The 27,432-nt window shown below is 38.2% G+C and overlaps 1 protein-coding gene across 1 annotated transcript; it reads left to right on the forward strand.

The window, feature by feature from the left end:
• The first annotated feature begins 1,195 nt into the window (after positions 1-1,195).
• eva1bb (eva-1 homolog Bb (C. elegans)) lies at positions 1,196-26,550 on the forward strand. The gene is made up of 3 exons (XM_061983460.2): positions 1,196-1,492; positions 20,680-20,815; positions 25,253-26,550. The coding sequence occupies exons 2-3, from the start codon at positions 20,749-20,751 to the stop codon at positions 25,675-25,677; spliced, it is 492 nt and encodes a 163-aa protein (XP_061839444.1). The 5' UTR covers positions 1,196-1,492; positions 20,680-20,748; the 3' UTR covers positions 25,678-26,550.
• The last annotated feature ends 882 nt before the right edge of the window (positions 26,551-27,432 follow it).

A 27,432-nucleotide genomic window follows, 5' to 3' on the forward strand; every position in this document is an offset into this window, starting at 1 on the left:
TGTACTGTGCAATCTACTAATAAAAGTTTCAATCAATCAATCAATCAATCAAAAGCGTGAAGGATTTTTTCAACCGTACATCCCGTCAAAAGCCTAAAGACTGACTGCACAGTTCCTGTCTTCACAATAAAAGTGCAGCTCCATCGCGCCTGCGCTTTCAAAATAAGAGTCTCCGAAAGCCAGCGCAAACAAGCTAGCAAGCTACGGAATTTGCCGCCAATGTATTTCTTGTAAAGTGTCTTAAAACGAATATGGAAGCTGGACAAATAAGATGCCAAAAACCAACCACTTTCATGTGGTATTAGACAGAAAGGAGGAACTTTTTTTCTCCTCCATTTGAAAACATGGACGTTATCAGCACTACTGTCTGATTACAATCAATGCAAGTCATCAGAATCAGGTAATACACCAACTTATATTCTTGTCTTCATGAAAGAAAGGAATCTATATGTTAAACATGCATGTATATTCATTAAAACACCTTTAACATGTAAACAAAAACGGCAAAATAAATAAATACAAATTATATACTGTATATATCAATGTATGTATATATATATGTGTGTATATATTTATATATATGTGTGTATATATATATATATATGTGTGTGTGTATATATATATATACACACACATATATATATATATATATATGTATATATGTGTGTGTGTATATGTTACTCATCAGTTACTCAGTACTTGAGTAGTTTTTTCACAACATACTTTTTACTTTTACTCAAGTAAATATTTGGGTGACTACTCCTTACTTTTACTTGAGTAATAAATCTCTAAAGTAACAGTACTCTTACTTGAGTACAATTTCTGGCTACTCTACCCACCTCTGAATATAAGTTGAAAAGGATTTGCAAATCAATGTATTCTGTTTTTTATTTACCATTTACACCAACTTCCCTGGTTTTGGGGTTTGTACGACAAATTAAAAGTTCCAAACTATTCTATTCTAAGGCTGTAATTAGGAGCCCCTCTGGCGCAAACGTTCTTGATTACCTTCCAGATCCAATCAAAGTATACCACCTGTTCGCCTGCGGCGCTCTGCTTTTTGCATAAAACATTCGGTCGGGAAAAGAGTTCCCTCCCCTCCCTAGATTAAAATACAAGGACCTCAATTAATCCTGGAGCGCAGCAGCAGCATCAGGGCCATGTGCCCAAAAACAGCTGACAAGCTATTTCCTGTTCCACCCTCCCAGTGAACAGACCTGTGGTGTGTTTGCGAGCACCAGCGGACACATCACCTCAGTCTGGTCAGCCGGCAGGACGCAGGATTTGGAAGTGACTTTAGCCTGCAGGAAACGCATGAAGAGGAGGAGGAGGAGGAGGAAGAGCGTCACTGTCATCAGGAGACGATGAGGGGGACGTGAGGACATCTCATCTTCTCACCGCGCTCCTGCGGAAACATGACATTTTAATCAGTCAAACCTCTAAATCTTCAGTGGGACTATTTTTGTAGGAGAGACCTCCACCCAGGACCAGTGTGAGTACTGTCATGTTCTGTTTTGGTGGTATCAGTTGTAAAAACAAACTTTTCATGGGGTTTCCGGTCCAAAGTGGACATTGAATTGAATTGTTTTTGATCACACAATAGACAAGAGAGACTACTGTAAGGCAAGGAGTGGTGTTGTAAAGAGCCTTCAGCTTTCATCTTAAATGGGATTATCCGGGCAGGAAACGCGGGAGGGTTGAAGCGGAGTGCATTTTATGGGGTCACATAAACACATCCACAGCTGTGAAGAGGCTAAAGCGAGACGTTATTGGGCTAGCCTGGAAGTGCTGCCTGTTTCATTTGTCTGCCCTCCTTAAAAGAAAAAAAAAAAAAAGAAAAAAGCTAGAGGCCGTGTAAAAATGGACATTTGTCTCCCGCTGGTGATTGCGTAAGAGCTCGGACAAACTTCCACCACAAAGTGCATGTTTTTAAGTGGTCTGCATAAAAATACACAAACAAAAAGAATGATTGTTTCATTTTTTTCTATCAAGTCAAGTGTAAAATTGGATTAGTTTTGGTTTTTAGTCACCTAATAAAGTAATACCCAGACAATTTTTTTTTTTTACTCCAAACCAAGTTTTAAATCAGGTTTAACAAAATATACTTTTTTTTAACTACTGTATTTTCCGGAATATAGGCCCCACACTTTGAACCCTGAGGCTTATAAAACGGTGCGGCTATTTTGTAGATTTTTCTCAGCATTTCTCAGTCATCATGTTTTGTATTCAACAAATAATTTGTATATAACACCGACAGAGACACTGAAAAAATTGTATGGTTTGTGCGATAGCGCCATCTTTTGGAGGACTTCGTTCCCTGCAGGTGCTGCAGGATAAAAATTGACTTTCTGTTCTGCGCCTTAAACCGGAAGTATAACCGTCTATAGCAGGGGTCCCCAAACTTTTTGACTCGCATTGGGGTAAAAAAAATTTGCCGGGCTGTATGTATGTATATATATATACATATATTAGAGATGCGCGGTTTGGGGGCACAACCGCGGAGTCCGCGGATTATCCGCGAATCGGGCGGATGAAATTTTAAAAAATTAGATTTTATCAGCGGGTCGGGTTGGGTCGGGTCGGGCGATTAAAATTTAAAAAAATTAGATTTTAAATAGATTCAGGCGGGTGGCAGTTAAACCAATTCGGAAATATGATGTAGCGGCTAGCTACGGGGTGTTAGCCAATGGCTTTGGCTGGGGGGCGGGACTTCCGGGCAAGTTAGGGAAGTGACGTTGTTGACAGGAAGTGTTAGTTCGAGTTTTGCCGGGAAAGAGGGGAGACGCACATTGGAGCTGTTGTGTGGTTACATTGCATCTTATTACAATAAATACGAGACAAACGAATAAGTCTATGAGCCTACGTTCCTGGGAACATTACAATATATACATAGTTAAATGTTGTTACCCACATACGAAAACGAGCAGGCACCTGCAGCATATGCCACAACAGAAGAAAAAAAAAAGAAAAGAGATGGACACTTTTACGGAGCGGAGAAGGGACGCCTCGCCGGGGTCCGGGACCGAGGCCCCTTCCCCCGAGAGGGCCCCACCGGGAGCCGTAGCTGAGGCGATCCGCGAGAAGGGCCCGACGCACGTCCAGGGTCACCACCGCGCCCACCGCACCAACACCCCGCCTCGTCCGCCTTCGCCGCGGCCGGAGTCACGCGCAGCAGGTAAGCAGCTTACCTGCCCGCCACCCCCGTGGCCGGGGGCTCGTAACAGGGGTCACTCCGCGCGCAGTGCGCTCACGAAAGGGGTGGGGCTCACCCTGGTTGATATAGACAGCAGCTAGGACAGTGGCCATGGAAGTTGGAACCCGCTAAGGAGTGTGTAACAACCCACCTGCCGAATCAACTAGCCCTGAAAATGGATGGCGCTGGAGCGTCGGGCCCATATACCCGGCCGTCGCCGGCAGCGAGACGCGCTTGGAGGTGCGCTCAGCGCGGCTCCCATATGATTGCGCACTGGTGTGCGTCTGGGTCGTGACAGCGTGGCACGCGAATGTCTGTGCTGCGTTGGATCAGTCTCCTTTCTTTAACAGGCAAAAGCTTTATAACATCACTAATGCCTTGCATCGTCTATATTAGATATATAACAACGGGCGGGTGCGGGCGGATGCAGTTCTGATCAAATGTTAGATCGGGTGGATTGCGGATGGTTGACGACTTTCTGATGCGGTTGCGGATGAAATAATTGCCTATCCGCGCATCTCTAATATATATATATATGAGAGAGAGAGTCAAGGTTTCTGTGGTTTATCTGGTTATACAGTGCTCAATACCGGGGTAGAACAGAATATACATTAGGACAGGAAAAATACAGAGGCTATATCATCCCTACAAGCCTCTTTCGCAGGTTTCCCTGATAGTCAGGGGATTTTATAAAAAGATGACCTAAAGTGTGTGTGTATATATATATATATATATATATATATATATATATATATATATATATATATATATATATATATATTTCTCGCGCACTAACTGACTGAAAGAGTGTGCATTTGCCGCGTGCTCGCCCGATACTGCGGCACGAGCGTGATGTTATCGATGGGAAAATGCATTTTTAGACAATATGATTAGGAGACACCGAGAGTAACAAGCGGTAGAAAATGGATTAGAAAGTACAGATTTTTTTTTAAATAAAAATAAAGTATATATTATATTATTGTATAAATTTAATTAAAAAATAAAATTAAAATAAATTAAAAAATATATATATATACATATATATATATATATATATATATATATATATATATATATATATATATATATATATATATATATATATATATATATATATATATATATATATATATATATATTAATTTATTTTAATTTAATTTTTTATTAAAATTTTTTTTTTACTTGCGACTTCCCACGAGTCTGATTTTGGATGCTGTAGTTTGGGGACCGCTGGTCTATAGCGTTTCTGCTCAAAAGGATTCTTCATTCGTCACTCCAAGCAACGTTTTGTTTTACAATATAATCAAAACAATTCATACTTACTAAACTGTCCCATGTGTGACGTCTGTAGGAGTGTTTTCATGCATATCTCTATGTGCTATCATAATGTAATTAAGCTAGCGTCATTTTAATTAGCGAATATGTTAACACGTGTTAATATTATTAACTCACATTGGCATTCTTTTTGTATCAATTCAGTTCATAAATTCACCAAAATGTCACTGTTTAGCTGATTGGAGAGCTAGCTTCCGCAGCTAGTGGGTCCATGACGATGACTTCTGTTTTGTTTGATCAGCCGTTTTACTGCCGCGTTACAGACACCGTTTGGAAACAATTAAGGTATGTAGATAAACATTTAAAAAATCGTACTGTATACCTGCGGCTTAGAGTCCGGTGCGGCTAATTTATGTAAAAAAAAAAAAAAAAAAAATCTTAGATTTGGTGGACGTAGCCTAAATACTGGCGCACTCTATAGCCCGTAAAATACGATGTCACACATGTTTAAATTAATTGAGTCTAGATGACACCCATGTAAAGAATGTTACTGCTTAATCATCTTAATTTTAGTTTATTTGCTGAAAACTGTCAAAAACTAGTTGGCCATTAAACACCGCATATAGTACACTATTGTACCAAAGAGCAGGTATTTACTGTACAAAACATGACGGTTTACCTTAAAAGTAACTTAACTTTTAACAATAGCACATATTTTTAAATGTTTTAAAAAGTAGCTGCCATTACTTTTTCCCGCCTTGCATGCAAAGTGTAGCATGCTTATGCTAAGCTATCTGTTGTATGTGACATTTTTTTTTTTTACAGATTCTGTAGAATCAGAATCAGAATCAGAATCAGCTTTATTGTCATTACGCAAAGTAACGAGATTGAGGCCATTCCATACAGTGCGATGTGTGCATGCTAGAAAAACAATGTGCAAATATATAGAAATATAAAAAATGTAGAAGTGCAATGAATATGGTGTGAAATGAATATATACATGAAAAAACAAAACAAAAACAGGGTGGTTGGTGGAATGGGTTATTGCACCGAAGAGAAGGCAGTTATGAGGGACAAGGGGGCAGTCCGTTCAGGATGGTTATGGCCCTGGGGAAGAAGCTGTTCTTTAGCCTGTTTGTTTTGTAGATAGAGTACATTGGAATAGACCTAAATGTAATATAATTAATAAAATGTAGCTACCACATCGGGCTAGCCTAGTCTAGTTTGGTTAAGCTGAGCTGTTAGCATATATTAATTACTCTTGTGTCACTATAAAATGTGATACTACTTATTTACAGAGTGCTAATAAAGAACTTTGTTAGAGACCTAAATGTGGAAAAAAAGTTATATTTAAAAAAATAGCTACCACATCTTCTCCCGTCTAGTGTTAGCAAAGTGTAGCTTGCTCATGCTAGCTGTTAGCCCGAGCTTCACATGAAGCGTTTAAGAATGACTATTGTGTCACTCCAAAATGTGACACTTTTTACCGTATTTTTCGGAGTATAAGTCGCTCCGGAGTATAAGTCGCACCGGCCGAAAATGCATAATAAAGAAGGAAAAAAACATATATAGGTCGCACCGGAGTATAAGTCGCCTTTTTGGGGGAAATGTATTTGATAAAAGCCAACACCAAGAATAGACATTTGAAAGACAATTTAAAATAAATAAAGAATAGTGAACAACAGGCTGAATAAGTGTACGTTATATGAGGCATAAATAACCAACTGGTATGTTAACGTAACATATTATTAGGGATGTCCCGATCCAGGTTTTTGCACTTCCGACCCGATACCGATACTTGACCGATACTAGCCTATCCGAGCATGTATTAAAGTTTAAAGTTATTTAGCCTACTTAGTTGTCAGAATCATGTTGAAAAGGGTTTTAGTACTCTTGATAACAACTAGCCAGCTGAATTAGGGGAGTTTGAATAATACACAATGGTTGGTAACAAGAAACTGACCTGTTTATTCAAGGATAAACACAAAATAGACAAAATTATACATGACAAACAGAAATGGCATCATTGAACTAGGGCTGGGCGATATGGCCTTTTTTTAATATTGCGATATTTTAAGGCCATATTGCGATACACGATATATATCTCGATATTTTGCCTTAGCCTTGAATGAACACTTGATGCATATAATCACAGCAGTATGATGATTATATGTGTTTTGATTGATTGATTGATTGAGACTTTTATTAGTAGGTTGCACAGTGAAGTACATATTCCGTACAATTGACCACTAAATGGTAACACCCCAATAAGTTTTTCAACTTGTTTAAGTCGGGGTCCACTTAAATTGATTCATGATACAGATATATACTATCAGATATATACTATCATCATAATACAGTCATCACACAAGATAATCACATTGAATTATTTACATTATTTATAATCCAGGGTGTGGAGGGGGGCGCCGGATGTAAGTGTCAAAAAGACAGCCAAAAGAGTTTGATATGAGAATAAATCTAAAGTTAAAATATAGGGTAGAAATGCACCCATTTGCAGGAAATGTAGTCTTGATTTTCAAAATTTTCTTTCAAGGCTTGCATGTCTACATTAAAACATTCTTCTTCATACTGCATTAATATATGCTACTTTTAAACTTTCATGCAGAGAAGGAAATCACAACTAAAAAAGTCACTAATTTTTTCATACGGTGTTGATGTGGACATTTTTGCCTCGGCATTTTGACGGTGTGGACGTGTGGCACCGAATGGAGATAAGCGTCTCGACAGACGTTACAATATTTGAAAAATGATGACGAAAACTGTTGTCTCTGTCGTGTCCGTGTGTCGAAAATTGTTATGCGCTTATTTTTTTTATTTGATTTTGTGCGTGGCATATAATTGCTATGCGCAGAGGACGTTTGAGCAGTGCACAATTGCACAGGCGCGCACCTGAGAGGGAGCGTTGCCCGCATGGCTCAATAGCATCACAGCTAACGTTAGCCATGCTGCTACCTCTCTGCTGGGAGAGGGCGTATACGTATGTGACGTATGACGTGACAGTATGTGACGTATGACGTGACAGTATGTGACGTGTGTAAGAAGGTGCGCTTGCTGTCTGTGAGAGGGAGACACAGGAAAGAGTGATAAGAGCCTGTCGTGTAATGCCAGCAGCTAAAAGCAACTGCGTGAGAATCCACAGACCTGTGGATGTGTTGAAGGTGTGCTGGAAAATGCGGAACGGAAATTAGGGAGCAGCAGAAAAGTGGAATGTATTATTTAAATAGGTGCGTTGGAAAACAGACCGGAGTTTTTTTTAAAACTGGATCTGGATCGGCATTTTCCCCATGCCTTGCCGATACGCATTTTTTGGCAAATATCGGCGGCCGATCCGATCCAAATATCGAATCGGGACATCCCTACATATTATGGTAAGAATCATTCAAATAACTAACATATAGAACATGCTATACGTTTACCAAACAATCTGTTACTCCTAATCGCTAAATCCCATGAAATCTTATACGTCTAGTCTCTTACGTGAATGAGATAAATAATATTATTTGATATTTTACGGTAATGTGTTAATAATTTCACACATAAGTTGCAAACGATGAAAAAAACTGCGACTTATAGTCCGAAAAATACAGAGAGTTTGACAGCCCAGGCTTAACTAAACAAGAAGTGAAGAAAAAGCTTTGAAAAAAAAAGTGTGACTCAGCATATTTTTACTATTAGTCAACATTTCAACTTTTTGTTACTTTTTTTTTCCCTTCAACTTTTTTGTTTTTTTGCGGGGGTCTGCCAAGAGTCTCCAGGATAAAGATCAGGGTGGGGGAAGAGACCGGAGCCTCTGATGGCAACCACTGGAACAAGGGTAGAATTTTGCTCTCCCTGGAGAGAAAGAACCAGTCCTGGCTCCCACGTACACTATGTTGCTACTTTAACCACGCGGCCATTGTGAGGGCGGTGGGAAACATCAGCAATCATGTTTACATCCAGCATGGCACCGTTTAGGGACGGTTACATTAAACTACATCACATGGTAACACTTATACAATGCAAAAACTGAAATGTAAGTAAGATGAAATATCTCAAATAAGGGTGATATGTTTATTTTCTGTCTGATAAGATAATTCTTCTCACTAAGCAGATTTTATGTTAGAGTCTTTTACTTGTTTTGGTCCTAAATGATTTCAGTAAGATATTACAGCTTGTAGCTGAGATTTTATGACCTATATTGAGTAAAACATGCTTGAAACTAGAATATCAAGTGTTGCAAAGCTGTGTCATCAACACTCACAAGTATAAAACTGCTTTTTTAAAGTAATTTCTTATTTCAAGTATGAAAAAAAAAAAATCATGACTTTGACACAATTTTGTCTTATAATTAAAACGGATGACAGCCAAATGGACTTTGCGGTTTTATTTTCAATGAAACAATAGAAAACACGTAGTCATATAGTAGTACACTTGGCACAGTACAGTAAAATGCCAGTTAATATTTAAACATTTAAGATGTGACATTTTTAAAAATTTTGAACAGAAATAGTTCATGCACATTCAGATGAATTCTTCAAAATTACAATAAAAAAATGTTTTGACCAGGGGCCGGGCTGTATATATGCGCACTAATTGACTGAAAGAGCACGCACTTGGCGCGATGATGTCATGTTGTCGATGGAAAAATGCATTTTTAGACCATATGATTTACCTGAGCGGATAGGAGACCCCGAGAGTAACAAGCGGTTGCCTTGTTGCCTTTCCATTAAGAACAATAAATTAGTTTTTAGTATAAGTTTGCTGGTTTCAAGAAATGTAATGCCGAGCGCATATCATTATGTCAAGAGAATGGCACTAGCATTTACTTCATTTAAGAATATTTTTCAACATATTGAGCGAAAAGGTCTCTTGTTTTCTACCAAGAAAAGTGCACTTGTTATAAGTGAGAATGTACTTATTCCATACTTGCCAACCTTGAGACCTCCGATTTCGGGGGGTGGGGGGTGGGGGCGGGGGCGTGGTTAAGATATATATATATATATATATATATATATATATATATATATATATATATAAGAAATACTTGACTTTCAGTGAATTCTAGCTATATATATATATATATATATATATATATATAAATAAAATAAATACTTGAATTTCAGTGTTCATTTACAAACTACAACTCACAAACACTTTAGAGTTAGGCTCCACCATCAGAATGTGTACTTAAACTTATAAAGATCACATGGATATTATTCAGTGAGTTGATTCACCAAAACTAACCTGTTATACAGGAGGAAAAAGCACACAGGACGTTTCAATTGTTCACAGACTGGTCGCGCTCATCAGAATGACAAGACACTTCTGGTCTGCAGGCGATAGCATTCAATTGGGAAGAAACGCCCTACTGCCCTCTACTGACCAATGTGAATACTGATAAATGTGTAATGACAGCTCCAAAAACGAATTCAAACCACAAAATAAAATGAATAAATCAACACAAAAACGTGACACATTATGGGTGGGTCACATATGCATGTACAGTAGATGGCAGTATTGTCCTGTTTAAAAGTGTCACAACATTGCTGTTTACGGCAGACGAACTGCTTTACGGTAGACACTGTTGTTGTGTGTTGTCAACACGTCACTCAGGTCCGCCTGAATTTCGGGAGTTTTTCGGGAGAACATTTGTCCCGGGAGGTTTTCGGGAGAGGCGCTGAATTTCGGGAGTCTCCCGGAAAATCCGGGAGGGTTGGCAAGTATGACTTATTCTAAGGTATTTTTGGGTTCATTGAGGTTAGCTAATTGTCCTTGTTTTGGAAAGTCTTGACAAGCCACATTTTATTGTTCTATTGGCAGATAATTTTGCTTAGTTCAAATAAAATACCCCTAATTTTTGTGGGGGGTTTTTCTTGTTTTTGAACACTGACTTTTTGCAGTGTATCATTTTACATGCCCCAAAAAAATAAAAATAAATAAAAAAAAAATAAAAATAAAAAAAAAAAGAGTAGGAAGAAGCAAAGCTTATCTAATTGTACCCTTTTATTTATTATTTACGTGTCTATAAGACAGACCAAGGATAGCTACAAACTAATTTAAAAATACATTCAGTGATTTAACTACATTCAATTCATTAACTCTGACACCAGTATGACAACAATGATACCATTACCCTGAAGCTAATGTGACATTTGAAGCTTAAAAGCAGTATTTAATAGTCTTTCAGTGCTCTGATACTGAAATGACGACAATGATATCATAACCCAAGGAAAGGTTAGGGAGTAAATGATGAGGGAAGACACTACTGAAGTAATTGCAAAGAATGAAGTCCGGAGAGACCAGCGGTATGTTGTTGCTTCTATGATAGGATCAGAAGTAAATACTGATTGTCATTCACTAAGCATCAAACTATGTTCAGTCTGAGTAGTATTTTTAGGGTATCCGCTTAAACCGACTAAATAGATCCAGAATAACTTTTTTTGTTGTGGGAAATAAGAGCCTGAGTGCGCTTGTTTGACACCGGAAGCTGGAAACGAGTCTCCTTGGGCACTGATGTCATAAATATAAACATCCTCATTAGGCGCAGAGGCCCATGTCGTGCCTGCAGGATGACCATAAACAAATTGTTGTTGCCGAGGGCCGCAGGCTAAGGCCACACGGTTCTGGAAAAACGTCAATCACGATTTTCAATAATGAGATCGCAATTGCAGTGGTGTTTATGCCCTTCTTCATTGAAGGACAGTTGAGTGCGGGGTTTTTTTTTTCTGGTGAAAATTACTGATAGAAAGACAAAATAATCCATGGAGACAGAAACATGACAATACATGCGATGACTGTATGAGTGGTTGTGCAAAACTGTAAGCATTTGATTATTAAAATGTTTGTGAATATTTAGAATTAAAGTTGCATGTTAGCATGAATCGAGAGAAAAAAAATTTGAGAATGTTTTTCTTTGCAGATACCCATGCTTGGCAATTTCAAAATATGGGGGTTTTCCCGGAAAAATGGCCCAAAAAAATCCTCATTTGCATTTAAAGTATGGCCGTTTTCCAGAGAAAGTGGCTAAAGATCCACAATTTGCTTTTCAAAATATGGACATTTTCCCAAGAAAATGGCTAAAAATCTCATGCTGCATTTCAAAATATTTGCATTGCAAAATTTGGGAATTTTACCGAAAAAAATGGCTAAATATCAACAATGGCATTTCAAAATACAGGAGTTCCAGGAAAAGTGGCTAAAAATCCACATTTGCATTACAAAATATAGGGATTTTCCTGGAAAAATGGCTAAAGAGACACATTTTCAAAATATGGCAGTTTTACCGAGAAAGTGGCTAAAAGTCCATTATTTCATTTTAAATATAGGAATTTTCCCAGGGATATGGCTAAAAATCAACATTTGCATTACAATAATTAGTCATTTTCCAAGGAAACTAACTAAAAATCTATTTCAAAAGATTGGAATTTTCCTTGTAAAATAGCTAAAAATAAGTCCATTATTGCATTTTAAAATATGCAAATTTTCCCAGAAAATGGCAAAAAAAAAATCTACATTTGCATTTCAAATATGGCAGTTTTCCAGAGAAAGTGGCTAAAAATCCACATATTGCATTACAAAATATGGGAATTTTCCTGAGAAAATGGCTAAAAATCAACAATTGCATTTCAAAATAGAGGAGTTTTCCCAGGAAAGTGGCTAATAATCCACATTTGCAATGCAAAATATGGGCAGAGAAAGTGGCAAAAAGTCCATTAGTGCATTTTAAATATGGGAATTTTCCCAGGGAGGAGGCTAATAATCAACATTTGCAGTTCAATATTTGGGATTTTTCCCAGGAAAGTGGCTAAAAATCCACATTTGCATTACAAAATATGGGGATTTTCCTGGAAAAATGGCTAAAAAGACAGGCAGTTTTACCAAGAAAGTGGCTAAAAGTCCATTATTTCATTTTAAATATAGGAATTTCCCCAGGGATATGGCTAAAAATCAAAATTTGCATTACAATAATTGGTAACTTTCCCAGGAAACTGGCTAAAAATCTATTTCAAAAGATTGGAATTTTCCTTGTAAAATAGCTAAAAATAAGTCCATTATTGCATTTTAAATATGCAAATTTTCCCAGAAAATGGCAAAAAAAAAAAAAATCTACATTTGCATTTCAAATATGGCAGTTTTCCAGAGAAAGTGGCTAAAAATCCACATATTGCATTAGAAAATATGGGAATTTTCCAGAGAAAATGGCTAAAAAATCAACAATTGCATTTCAAAATACAGGAGCTTTCCCAGGAAAGTGGCTAATAATCCACATTTGCATTGCAAAATATGGGGATTTTCCTGGAAAAATGGCTAAAAATCCACATTTTCAAAATATGGCAGAAAAAGTGGCTAAAAGTCCATTAGTGCATTTTAAATATGGGAATTTTCCCAGGGAAGAGGCTGATAATCAACATTTGCAGTTCAATATTTGGGATTTTTCCCAGGAAAGTGGCTAAAAATCGATTTCAAAATATTGGAATTTTCCTTGTAAAATAGCTAAAAATAAGGGATTTTCATCACAAAAATACATTAGACGAGCTTTTAACGGGTCTAAAACTCATGTCCCCTGAATCATAACAGTGTCACTAACATATAAATATTATACGATAATATGATATTGTCACATGGGGGGGTCGTAGCTTGCTGCGGTTGTTCTTCCAACGCAAAAAATGGCTCCGGACGACAGCTTGAAGGTAAGCTTGGATTTATTTAACATAAATCACTCACTCCCACAAACACAAAAATACAACAAAAAAGGTAAGCGTGCCTAAAACACAAGTGAAGTTGCTAAATAGATCAGAAGCTATGGCATGGACTAGGAAACTTACTTGGTCAGAAAGAGACATGAACCGGTGTGGCATAAAGACAATGCAGGCAGAACGAGTGATGAACAAAGGTAGGCTTAAATAACAGTGACATGATTGGTGAAAACAGGTGCGTGACTCAAAACGTGAAACAGGTGCGTGACGTGACAGGTGAAAACTAATGGGTTGCTATGGTGACAAACAAGAGTGCACAATGAGTCCAAACGTGGAACAGGTGAAACTAATGGGTAACTATGGAAACAAGACAAGGGAGTGAAAAGCCAGAAACTAAAGAGTCCAATAACTAAACTAAACAAAACATGACTAAAACAAAACATGATTACACAGACATGACAGATATAAGGCAGTGTTTCCGAGAGCCCCCTCTAGAGAGACGCTAAAAATTACGACTGTATGAGTGGTTGTGCAAAATTGTAAAATGTTTGTGAATATCTAGAATTTAAGTTGCATGTTAGCATGAATCGAGAAAATCATTTTCGAGAATATTTTTCTTTGCAGATACCCATGCTTGGCAATTTCAATATATGAGGGTTTTCCCAGAAAAACGGCAAAAAAAAAATCCACCTTTGCATTTCAAATATGGCAGTTTTCCAGAGAAAACGGCTAAAAAGCAACAATTGCATTTCAAAATACAGGAGTTTCCCCAAGAAAGTAGCTAAAAATCCACATTCGCATTGCAAAATATGGGGATTTTCCTGACAAAATGGCTAAAATATGGCAGTTTTACTGAGAAAGTGGCTCAAAGTCCATTATTGCATTTTAAATATGGAAATTTTCCCAGGGAAATGGCTAAAAATCAACATTAACATTTCAATATTTGGACATTTTCCCAGGAAAGTAAAATCTATTTAAAAATATTGGAATTTTCCTTGTAAAATAGCTACAAATAAGGGATTTTCATCACAAAAATATATAAAACGAGCTGTCAACGGGTCTAAAACTCATGTCCCCTGAATCATAACAGTGTCACTAACATGTTTGCGTGACAAATATACGATAATATGATATAAGGCAGTGCTTCTCAACCTTAGCCATTAGAGACGCCAAAAAATATCTGTTTCTCAGCTGTGGCCCAAGTAATGACAATCTCAAACAAACAAAAATCTGGAGCTAAAGTCATAGAGAAGTGGTGAAGCTGTATTTTCATTTGCACTTTAATTTTATTGACAGTTTAATTAAGAAACATTTTCATTTTTATTTTGGTTTATTTTAGCACAAGGGTGTCTAAACTATGCCTGCTGGCCCGCGAAACATCAAGAGTAATTAGTAACTCTTGGCCGCAGGCAGATTGCATTATTTGTAAAAAAAAAACTGCCTTTAATGCTACCATCAAGTGGTCATTGCGAGTAATGACCCTTAATTAGCCACTGAATGCTGCTATGACCCAATGTAACAACCTTCCCTAGTCATGGTGCAAAAAAATAAAAAATTAAACACTCATGGTCACACAACACAACCTGCTCACTGAACTTAGTGGATATTATTAAAAAGAAATTCCACACACCATAAAAAATAACACCCATTTAAAACCATTAAAAACAGGATGGGGAAAATGCAAAACACTCCATACTTATCTATGTTTAACGCAATTTAGCTGCTTGATATTTCTGATTAATTACAAAACTTTACGGAGGTTGTCACCGAAGTAAACAAGGTAAGAGTGGAACTTTCACATACTCTTAATATCCAACTATATTAATAAGTATATAAATGTATTGTATCATAATATGTACACACATATACAGTACAGGCCAAAAGTTTGGACACACCTTTTCCTCATTCAATGCGTTTTCTATATTTTCATGACTATTTACATTGTAGATTGTCACTGAAGGCACCAAAACTATGAATGAACACATGTGGAGTTATGTACTTAACAAAAAAAGGTGAATTAACTGAAAACATGTTTTATATTTTAGTTTCTTCAAAATAGCCACCCTTTGCTCTGATTACTGCTTTGTGCACTCTTGGCATTCTCTCGATGAGCTTCAAGAGGTAGTCACCTGGAATGCTTTTTACTTCACAGGTGTGCCTGAAGGTCATCGAGAGAATGCCAAGAGTGTGCAAAGCAGTAATCATTACTCCCTCGACCAAATTTTTTTTTAGCCCAATGCGGCCCCCCAAGTCAAAAAGTTTGGACACCCCTGTTTTAGCACAACATAACTGTATGTAAAAAAAAAAAAGTTTGTTATTTATGAGTACCTTTTAATGCAGTGTATTTGGTTAGTACCTATTTTTCGAATCAGCCTGACCTAAGCTTAAGGTGTGGGTCAAATCAATAATAATTATCAATTATTTGACAAGTCAGGTCTTAAACTGTTTGACAATTTGCTCACGCATTTGTTGACAAAGTGGGGACCCTCGCTCCATCCTTGTTTGTGAATGACTGACCTACTTTTATACCCAAAAAACTAGACACATCAACAAGTTAAACACATCACCCCAAAAAGAGAACAAAAATCTGATCCAAATCCATGTGGTGATATCCTTTACATCATTGTGTAAAGGATATCACCACATGGGCTCAGGAACACTTCAGAAACCCACTATCAGTAACTGCAGTTGGTCGCTACATCTGTAAGTGCAAGTTAAAACGCTCCTATGCAAGGCAAAAACCGTTTATGTGGGCTCTGTACCGAGGATGTCGTTGTGGCTTGTGAAGCCCTTTGAGACACTTGTGATTTAGGGCTATATAAATAAACATTGATTGATTGATTGATTGACAAGGCTGTATACTGTAAAAAGGTTAGATGTAATTATTGAATACGATTAAAATCAAGAGTAAGATTAAAGCTGCAAGCAGCATTGGTCGGGCCCGTGTATTTGGCAGGTGCTAGTCCTAAATGTCCCAATACTTTTGTCCAGTGATAGTCATAAGTGTCCCAATACTTTTGTCTACTTTTAGTCTGAAGTGTCCCAAGACTTTTGTCTAGTGTACCTACCTTGTCTGCATTGTGTGGGCACGTTGGTGCTTCCTGCTTTTAAGCAGCCATCTTAAAAAAACAGCAGCGCAGCAGCATCAGCGCAGCGGGTCTTTGAAGGGTCATAAAATCAAAACCGGAGCAGGTATTAAAACGCTGTTCTGTTATTTTATACACAAGGGTTTAGTCTCTCTCCTGTGTTAGTTTGAAGCCGAAACGACAAACGCGCTCAGATGAGAGTTTTTGAAGGAAGGTGACCGGTTTTTACAAAAAATTTGTTTTGAAGGGGGAATAGCAAACTTCCTGTTGATTTTTGCTGGGGGTTGTCACTTTATGAAATGTAGGTCTAAGTGAGACCTACATAGAGGTTTTTGTTTCATGTCTCTCCGACCTTCCCAGTGGGAGTTACAGGCAGTTTTGTCAGTTTTTTCATCCGAGGAGCAGTTTTTTGTGCGTTTCATAAAAAAATTGCACTAGAGCACAATTTTGAGATTTGGGGTTAGGTTTTTTTATTAGATGGCAATTTTTGCCAGTCCTGATGTGTGTGTTCAGTTTGGTGAGTTTTGAAGTATGTTAAGGGGGTCAAATTACAGCTCAAAGAGGCAAAAGTGACTGTTTTTAGTACTTTTTTGTCTTGAAGGGGGAATTGCCAACTTCCTGTTGATTTTTGCCCGAGGATGTACAATTATGAAAGGTAGGTGTAAGTCTGACCTACATAGAGGTTTTTGTTTTATGTATCTCCGACCTTCCTAGTGGGAGTTACAGGCAGTCTAGTTTTTTTTTTTCCTAGGGGGCGCTAGAGCGCAATTTTGAGTTTTGGGGTTCGGTTTTTTTATAAAAAGGCAATTTCCGCAGGTCCTGATGTGTGGGTCAAATATGGTGAGTTTTGAAGCATGTTAAGGGGGTCAAATTACAGCTCAAAGAGGCAAAAGTGACTGTTTTTAGTACTTTTTTGTCTTGAAGGGGGAATTGCCAACTTCCTGTTCATTTTTGCCCGAGAATGTACCATTAATGAAATTTAGGTCTAAGTCAGACCTACATAGAGGTTTTTGTTTTATGTCTCTCCGACCTTCCTAGTGGGAGTTACAGGCAGTCTAGTTTTTTTTTTCCCTAGGGGGCGCTAGAGCGCAATTTTGATTTTTGGGGTTTGGTTTTTTTATCAAATGGCAATTTTCGCCAGCCCTGATGTGTGCGTCAAATATGGTGAGTTTTGAAGCATGTTAAGTGAGTCAAATTACAGCTCAAAGAGGCGGCCGGTATAATAATAAATAATTAAAGCTGCAAGCAGCATTGGTCGGGCCCACGTATTTGGCAGGTGCTAGTCCTAAGTGTCCCAATACTATTGTCCAGTTTTAGTCCTAAGTGTCCCAATACTTTTGTCAAGTTGTAGTCCTAAGTGTCCCAATACATTTGGCCAGTGTAGGTGTCCCAATACTTTTGTCCAGTGGTAGTCCTAAGTTTCCCAATACTGTTGTCTACTTTTAGTCCTAACTGTCCCAATACCTTTGTCCATTGGTAGTCATAAGTGTCCCAAAACTTTTGTCTACTTTTAGTCAGAATTGTCCCAATACTTTTGTCTAGTGTACCTACCTTGTCTGCATTGTGTGGGCACGCTGGTGCTTCCTGCTTTTAAGTAGCCATCTTAAAAAAACAGCGCAGCAGCATCAGCGCAGCGGGTCTTTGAAGGGTCATAAAATCAAAACCGGAGCAGTTATTAAAACGCCCATCTATACTTTTAATTACAAGGGTTTAATCTCTCTCCTGTGTTAGTTTGAAGCCGAAACGACAAACGCGCTCAGAGGAGATAGATTTTGAAGAAAGGTGACCGGTTTTTACAAAAATTTTGTTTTGAAGGGGGAATAGCAAACTTCCTGTTGATTTTTGCTGGGGGTTGTCAATTTATGAAATGTAGGTCTAAGTGAGACCTACATAGAGGTTTTTGTTTCATGTCTCTCCGACCTTCCCAGTGGGAGTTACAGGCAGTTTTGTCAGTTTTTTCATCCGAGGAGCAGTTTTTTGTGCGTTTTATTAAAAAATTGCGCTAGAGCACAATTTTGAGATTTGGGGTTAGGTTTTTTATTAGATCACACTTTTTGCCAGTCCTGATGTGTGCGTTCAGTTTGGTGAGTTTTGAAGCATGTTAAGGGGGTCAAATTACAGCTCAAAGAGGCAAAAGTGACTGTTTTTAGTACTTTTTTTGTCTTAAAGGGGGAATTGCCAACTTCCTGTTCATTTTTGCCTGAGAATGTACCATTAATGAAATTTAGGTCTAAGTCAGACCTACATAGAGGTTTTTGTTTTATGTCTCTCCGACCTTCCTAGTGGGAGTTACAGGCAGTCTAGTTTTTTTTTTTTCCTAGGGGGCGCTAGAGCGCAATTTTGATTTTTGGGGTTTGGTTTTTTTTATCAAACGGCAATTTTCGCCAGCCCTGATGTGTGCGTCAAATATGGTGAGTTTTGAAGCATGTTAAGTGAGTCAAATTACAGCTCAAAGAGGCAAAAGTGACTGTTTTTAGTACTTTTTTGTCTTGAAGGGGGAATTGCCAACTTCCTGTTCATTTTTGCCCGAGAATGTACCATTAATGAAATTTAGGTCTAAGTCAGACCTACATAGAGGTTTTTGTTTTATGTCTCTCCGACCTTCCTAGTGGTAGTTACAGGCAGTCTAGTTTTTTTTTTTCCTAGGGGGCGCTAGAGCGCAATTTTGATTTTTGGGGTTTGGTTTTTTTATCAAATGGCAATTTTCGCCAGCCCTGATGTGTGCGTCAAATATGGTGAGTTTTGAAGCATGTTAAGTGAGTCAAATTACAGCTCAAAGAGGCGGCCGGTATAATAATAAATAATTAAAGCTGCAAGCAGCATTGGTCGGGCCCACGTATTTGGCAGGTGCTAGTCCTAAGTGTCCCAATACTATTGTCCAGTTTTAGTCCTAAGTGTCCCAATACTTTTGTCAAGTTGTAGTCCTAAGTGTCCCAATACATTTGGCCAGTGTAGGTGTCCCAATACTTTTGTCCAGTGGTAGTCCTAAGTTTCCCAATACTGTTGTCTACTTTTAGTCCTAACTGTCCCAATACCTTTGTCCATTGGTAGTCATAAGTGTCCCAAAACTTTTGTCTACTTTTAGTCAGAATTGTCCCAATACTTTTGTCTAGTGTACCTACCTTGTCTGCATTGTGTGGGCACGCTGGTGCTTCCTGCTTTTAAGCAGCCATCTTAAAAAAACAGCGCAGCAGCATCAGCGCAGCGGGTCTTTGAAGGGTCATAAAATCAAAACCGGAGCAGTTATTAAAACGCCCATCTATACTTTTAATTACAAGGGTTTAATCTCTCTCCTGTGTTAGTTTGAAGCCGAAACGACAAACGCGCTCAGAGGGGATAGTTTTTGAAGGAAGGTGACCGGTTTTTACAAAAATGTTGTGTTGAAGGGGGAATAGCAAACTTCCTGTAGATTTTTGCTGGGGGTTGTCAATTTATGAAATGTAGGTCTAAGTGAGACCTACGGAAAGGTTTTCGTTTCATGTCTCTCCGACCTTCCCAGTGGGAGTTACAGGCAGTTTTGTCATTTTTTTCTTCTGAGGAGCAGTTTTTTCTCGGTTTTATTCAAAAATTGCTCTAGAGCTCAATTTTAAAATTTGGGGTTAGGTTTTTTTTTTTAGATCGCAATGTTTGCCAGTCCTGATGTGTGCGTTCAGTTTGGTGAGTTTTGAAGCATGTTAAGGGGGTCAAATTAAAGCTCAAAAAGGCAAAAGTGACTGATTTTACTAAAATTTTGTGTTGAAGGGGGAATAGCAAACTTCCTGTAGATTTTTGGCCGAGGAAATAAATTAATAACATTTAAGTCTAAGTAAGACCTACATAGAGGTTTTTGTTTCATGTCTCTACGACATTCGTACTGGGAGTTAGAAAAAGTTTACTTTGTAGGGGGCGCTAGAGCGCAATTTTGAGTTATGGGGTTTGGTTTTTTTACCAAAGAGTTTTGTTCGAGGTTATTTATGTGTGCGTCAAATTTGGTGAGTTTTGAAGCATGTTAAGGGGGTCAAAGTACCGCGCAAAGCTGCGGAATAAGAAAGAATAATAATAAAACCTTACAAATTCAATAGGTCCTTATGTCCCATTGCATAAGGACTCCCTGTGGGAGTCCTTATGCAATGGGCCATGCGGGCCCTAATAAAACCTTACAAATTCAATAGGTCCTTATGTCCCATTGCAAAAGGACTCCCTAATTACTAATTCAGTGATTATATTTAAGAGGGCCCCGGGCCCCTCTGTAGTGGTGAAGTTGGGGCTGGAGGTCAAAAAAGTTAAGAACCCTGGATCTAAGACATATGATATGAGGCTTTCTAGTGAGAAAACCTGTTGTACGTAAGTGAAAGTAAAAGCACTTTCACAGCCCTGGTCTATGGTCCCTGTTGCTTTAAATGCAAAATATGAGATTGTAATGCTTTGAATATTTGATTACATTCAACAGGAGTAGATTTCCAGCGTGTGAAGAAAGTACCTGGAGATGGTAGCGACTTGAAGGCACAGCTGAAGCAGCATGGAGCCTATTAAGAAAGACATGGATCTGCTGAGTAACAGCATGGCGACATATGCTTACATCAAAGGTAACATCTCAGTGGTTTTTGCCAAAACAGAGAAAATATGTTCCACACAGACCGCCGCTTGCACGTCTCATGTTTATGTAATCTGTGCACGGAATGAAAAGGAACTTTATTCAGGTTTCCGTTAACACAATGCTGGCATTCTCTGGCTGTGCTGACTTAAAACCTACAAGCATCACTTTGTGTGAAATGTGATATTTTGTTTAACATACATTAGCTGCCAAGCTAACCTTGGATGGATGACTTAGTAAATACTTGAATGAATGGACGCTTCAGTGGATGGATGGCTAAATGGGTCGTATAGAAGACATAACGAAATCTGCGCTAAAATTATTCATACTTGACATTATTACTCCCGAGAGATTTTCACCGTCCACATTTTGCAATGTCCTCAATTCAGGACTGCCAGAAATCTGTTTTCTTGCCAGAATTTTTAAAAAAAAGTATTTTTCTGCATCAAAAATTCCCAATGAAATGGAGAATATTTCCAAAGTCCACATCAATATCTAAACCAGGGACCCCATTTGCGACTAATTCTTCAATATTTTATGGCAATGTTGAATCCCACTTTACGCGAACTACAAAAACGATGCAAATACAAAGATAACAGCCCAAAAAACACACAAAGAGCAACTTCCTATAAGCAAGCAGGAGTGTCTCTGATCATTCCCTGGGGAACTCAATAGTGTCGCAATATACAATATTGACATTGACTTTTACATTTATTACGACTTTAGGCCTTAAGGAACTCCGGGCGGATCTCATCCACCCCCGGGGCCTTGCCACCGAGGAGCTTTTTAACTACCTCGGCAACCTCAGCCCCAGAAATAGGAGAGCCCACCACAGATTCCCCAGGCCCTGCTTCCTCATAGGAAGACGTGCTGGTAGGTCTATTCAGGTGTACTGGAGAGGAGGCTACGCCGGATAGTCGAACCTCGGATTCAGGAGGAACAGTGTGGTTTTCGTCCTGGTCGTGGAACTGTGGACCAGCTCTATACTCTCGGCAGGGTCCTTGAGGGTGCATGGGAGTTTGCCCAACCAGTCTACATGTGCTTTGTGGACTTGGAGAAGGCATTCGACCGTGTACCCCGGGAAGTCCTGTGGGGAGTGCTCAGAGAGAATGGGGCAACGGACTGTCTTATTGTGGCAGTTCGCTCCCTGTATAATCAGTGTCAGAGCTTGGTCCGCATTGCCGGCAGTAAGTCGGACACGTTTCCAGTGAGGGTTGGACTCCGCCAAGGCTGCCCTTTGTCATCGATTCATCAGGACCACATCATCTGTGGTCCTGATGGCTTCCTCCGGCCAAGATCTTCAGCTCTCACTGGATCGGTTCGCAGCCGAGTATGAAGCGACTGGGATGGGAATCAGCACCTCCAAGTCCGAGTCCATGGTTCTCTCCCGGAAAAGGGTGGAGTTCCATCTCCGGGTTGGGGAGGAGATCTTGCCCCAAGTGGAGGAGTTCAAGTACCTCGGAGTCTTGTTCACGAGTGGGGGAGGAGTGGATCGTGAGATCGACAGGCGGATCGGTGCGGCGTCTTCAGTAATGCGGACGCTGTATCGATCCGTTGTGGTGAAGAAGGAGCTGAGCCGGAAGGCAAAGCTCTCGATTTACCGGTCGATCTACGTTCCCATCCTCACCTATGGTCATGAGCTTTGGGTTATGACCGAAAGGACAAGATCACGGGTACAAGCGGCTGAAATGAGTTTCCTCCGCCGAGTGGCGGGGCTCTCCCTTAGAGATAGGGTGAGAAGCTCTGTCATCCGGGGGGAGCTCAAAGTAAAGCCGCTGCTCCTCCACATCGAGAGGAGCCAGATGAAGTGGTTCGGGCATCTGGTCAGGATGCCACCCGAATGCCTCCCTAGGAAGGTGTTTCGGGCACGTCCGACCGGTAGGAGGCCACGGGGAAGACCCAGGACACGCTGGGAAGACTATCTCTCCCGGCTGGCCTGGGAACGCCTCGGGATCCCCCGGGAGGAGCTGGACGAAGTGGCTGGGGAGAGGGAAGTCTGGAAGAAGATGGATGGATGGATGGACGACTTTAGGCCGACCATAGCTATCCAAAAATTACATCTTAGATGTAGTCACGAGGTTAAAGCATGCTTAACCCCGATTCTGCCTCCAGTGGTTCCAGGTAAATTAGGTTTGAGACCCCTAAACTAAACATTTAGGTCATTCCAAAAAATGTCCTTTTATTTGCTGTATTTTTTTACATTTTCAATTACACACATCCCCTTCAGAACTCCCGGGTTTATATTTTTTACATTACAAAATGTACCGCTTTTTCCACAAAGCTTTATTTCCTGCAAAACCAAACAAAAAAAAATTAAATTCCATGTTTTTGAAACAATTATATGCGTCCAAATTCAAAATATTTCACTTTTTTCAAAACATCGAGGCTAACAATGTTCCGGAAAACCACATTTTCCCGTACTTTTACTGTAACACAAATTGGCACATGTCCAAGAAAGAGTACGAAAAGGCAGTGACTATTTAATAGGAGTGCTAAAAAGTTTATTCCGATTCTAAATGTAATGTAATTTTCTTAAATCAATCAAAATGAAAACACTTTTTGTGTAATACAAAATTTGAAAAAGCGTTTTCAAATTTGTTCAAAATAAAAACATTTTTTAAACAGGAGAACATTTTTTATTTATTTAAACAATTATAAAATATTTTTTTTATTTAATATGAAACTAATTTAATTAACAAAGTCAAATCAGAAATATCTTTTTTTAATTCAGTTTTTTAGTTAGTTCACAGTAATATACAGTACATTTTAAAGAGGAAACATCATTTTCTCATGTAAAATACATTCTAAACTGGAATAATCTACGGTAATATTTTTAATGTAAAAACAATTGTACGATTTTTTGTCAATTTATGACTAAAATTGAATCCAAAATGGGAAAGTCTTTTTTTTAACTAATTGTTTTATTCATTTGAATTTTGGATTTACATATTTGAATCCAAAATGGGAAATACTTTTAATTCATTTTTTTAAACAAAAACTTAAAAAAAACAAAAACATATTGAAACAATTAAATTATATTTTTTATTAAATTTTAAACTGTAGGTAATTTTAATTAATTACCAAAGATAAGTCCCAAATAACATATTTATCTTAATCCAAAATACAAATACAATCTAAACAGAAAAATACATTATTTTTCTGTTTAGAAAAATAAATTCTATATGAAATCCAAAATGAAAAATACTTTTAATTCTTTTTTTTTAAACATAAAATATTGAAACAATTAAATAATAATTTGTATTAAATTTGAAACTAGGTAATTTTAATTAGTAACTAAAGATAAATCCCAACTAACACATCACTATCTTAATCGAAAATAGAAGTCTTTTTTTTTTTGATTAGTCCAAAATAAAATACAATCTAAACAGAAAAATACATAATTTTTCTGTTTAAAGCATTTCGGATTTAAATATATTTTAATCCAAAATGTGAAATAATTTTAACTCATTTAAAATTTAAATTAACTTTACTTTAACAGGAAAAAAACCGTTTTTGATTCAAACCATTATAATAGTATACTTCATTACATATTGATACAATTAATTATATAACTGATTCAAACTACAAAAATGTTGCTTTTTTTTTTTAAGAATTATTTTTTAGATTATAAACGTAAAAACTATTGTTGATATTAGTATGATAATTCATACGCTTGCTTTTATAAATTTTTGATTTCCTTTTTTTACTATTGTATTTGTATGTCTTCTCAGTTGCTTTGTACATTTCTTGTAAAGCTGGGATTGGGTTGGACTTTCTCTATTTTATTTTATTTTTCTTTTGTGGGGCGGTATAGCTCGGTTGGTAGAGCGGCCGTGCCAGCAACTTCAGGGTTGCGGGTTCGATCCCCGCTTCCGCTATCCTAGTCACTGCCGTTGTGTCCTTGGGCAAGACACTTTACCCACCTGCTCCCAGTGCCACCCACACTGGTTTAAAACTGTAACTTAGATATTGGGTTTCACTATGTAAAGCGCTTGGAGTCACTTGAGAAAAGCGCTATATAAATATAATTCACTTCACTTTATTAAGATTGATTAACTGGGATTTCTAAAACAAGATTAAAAAGATGTCTTTTGGGACAACAATGCTTGTATAAGTTGTACGTCAGCAACCAAAACCATCATTGAAAATGTTTTATTATAATTTATATACCAAATAATATATTACGAGAATTGTGTTAAATTGAGTCTGAGTCGAATAGTCACCCCAAAGAATTCAAACCTCTATTATTTAACTACACCCTTTCTTTGAGCATTACCTATGCTGATAGCTTGTTTACTTCCTGTGTTTAAAATGTTTATAATAGGGAAAGAAAAGAATAGACTAACAATTGTTTGGATTTTTGCTTTCCAATGTTGGTTAAATAGTAAAGCTTGTGTCATTGACAGTGAATGCGTGTGTATCCATACAGCCTACCCAGAGACCGTTGCCCTCATTTTCATGATGGGCGTTTGTCTTGGCCTGCTCGCTGCCCTGTGCCTCCTGATAGTCGGCCTCAACTGTGATCCGAGGCCCCGCAGGCCTCTTCCGGCACCTCAGAGGACGCAGCTGGAGTCTCGCCAGGAGGAGGAGGAAGAGGAAGAAGTGGGAGATGGAAGCGTAGCGCAACAAGAGTTGTCTGAAAACCACAAACTGACCATCATACCGATGGACGAACGCAGCACACAGTCCAACAGCAGCCTGAAGAGCGTGGACGTGTTCGCCTCAGCCGAGGAGCTGGAGAAGGCGCGGCGTCTGGAGGAGAGGGAGCGCATCGTTAGGGAGATATGGAGGAACGGGCAGCCCGATATCCTGGTCACTGGGACTGGTACTATTGGACGCGTCCATTACCACTAGTCTCCAAACACGTAGAACATTGGAACACTTGAAGTATTTTTATGGAACAACCAGTCCGGTAATAATGCTATTACCAGAACTAGATGATCTCATGTACAAAACCCAAAACCAGTGAAGTTGGCACGTTGTGTAATTCGTAAATAAAAACAGAATACAATGATTTGCAAATCCTTTTCTACTTACCGTATATTCAATTGAATAGACAGCAAAGACAAGATATTTAATGTTTGAACTGAGAAACGTATTTTTTTTTTGCAAATAATCACTAACTTAGAATTTAATGGCAGCAACACATTGGAAAAAAGTTGTCATAGGGGCATTTTTACCACTGTGTTACATGGCCTTTCCTTTTACCAACACTCAGTAAACGTTTGGGAACTGAGGAGACACATTTTTTAAGGTTCTCAGGTGGAATTCTTTCCCATTCTTGCTTGATGTACAGCTTAAGTTGTTCAGCAGTCCGGGGTCTCTGTTGTCCTATTTTAGGCTTCATAATGCACCACACATTTTCAATGGGAGACAGGTCTGGACTACAGGCAGGCCAGTATAGTACCCGCACTATTTTACTATGAAACCACGCTGTTGTAACACGTGGCTTGGCATTGTCTTGCTGGAATAAGCAGGGGCGTCCATGATATCGTCGCTTGGAGGGCAACAAAACCTGTATGTACCTTTCAGTATTAATGGCGCCTTCACAGATGTGTAAGTTACCCATGCCTTGGGCACTAATACACCCCCATACCATCGCAGATGCTGACTTTTGAACTTTGCGCCAATAACAATCCAGATGGTTCTTTTCTTCTTTGCATCGGAGGACACAACGTCCAGTTTCCAAAAACAATTTGAAATGTGGACTCGTCAGACCACAGAACACTTTTCATCAGTCCATGAGCTCAGGCCCCGCGAAGCCGGCAGTGTTTCTGGGTGTTGTTGATAAATGACTTATTCAAACCCATTCAGCCATTTTCTACCGCTTGTCAAACCATGTACACTATATCATTTTTATAATAAATAAAGGAAATTACTTTTTGTTGCTTTTCAAATGGACAGATTCAAACAAAAATATCCTAATATTCATATTTTAATCCAAATAGGAAAGATACGTCTTTTTATACGGACAAAATAAGCGAAAATGTATTTATATTTGAATTACAAACTGAATGGATATTAGCTCAACAATTAGATTTTTTTTTTCTCACATAAATAACTATCAATGACCAACAACATAATACAATTTTTGTTTTTTATTATTTTAATCAGGTGGACGCAATTCGGTCAAAAATACCCATTTTAAACGACTATCAATGACCGATGTTAAATCTAAAATATATATTATTTTAATGATATGGACACAATTAAATCGATAATACCCTAATATTCATATTTTTTGTTTTTGGACAAAATTCTATAAAATACCATGATACAAATTTTTCTAATACTTTTATTCATTTAAATTGTAAAATAAACTTGACATTCTAAACAGAAAACATTTTGAATTACATAATTGATTCTATTATATATATATTTTTTTGTAATTTTAATCATTTTGATTATTTTTTACTCTGAAGAACCCAGCTTGAAAGCATGTATTAGTGAGCTGCACAAACATTTTCAAAATAAAGCTGTTACAGAAAATGTATTCTTAGCAGTGACTTCCACCGTTTTCCCAGCGTTCCAACCGGCTGCTATCTGACCCTGCCCCTCCAAATGTTTCCCTTTCCACAATTCCCAGACATGTCTAGATCTATAAATGAT

This window comes from Nerophis lumbriciformis, linkage group LG21 (assembly GCF_033978685.3).
Source record: "Nerophis lumbriciformis linkage group LG21, RoL_Nlum_v2.1, whole genome shotgun sequence".
NCBI classification, from domain to species: Eukaryota; Metazoa; Chordata; class Actinopteri; order Syngnathiformes; family Syngnathidae; genus Nerophis; species Nerophis lumbriciformis.

Coding starts and splice junctions, on each gene's coding strand:
- eva1bb (XM_061983460.2), top strand. CDS start 20,749: ATGGAGCCTATTAAGAAAGACATGGATCTGCTGAGTAACAGCATGGCG. Junction 20,816..25,252: donor GACATATGCTTACATCAAAG/GTAACATCTCAG, acceptor GTATCCATACAG/CCTACCCAGAGACCGTTGCC.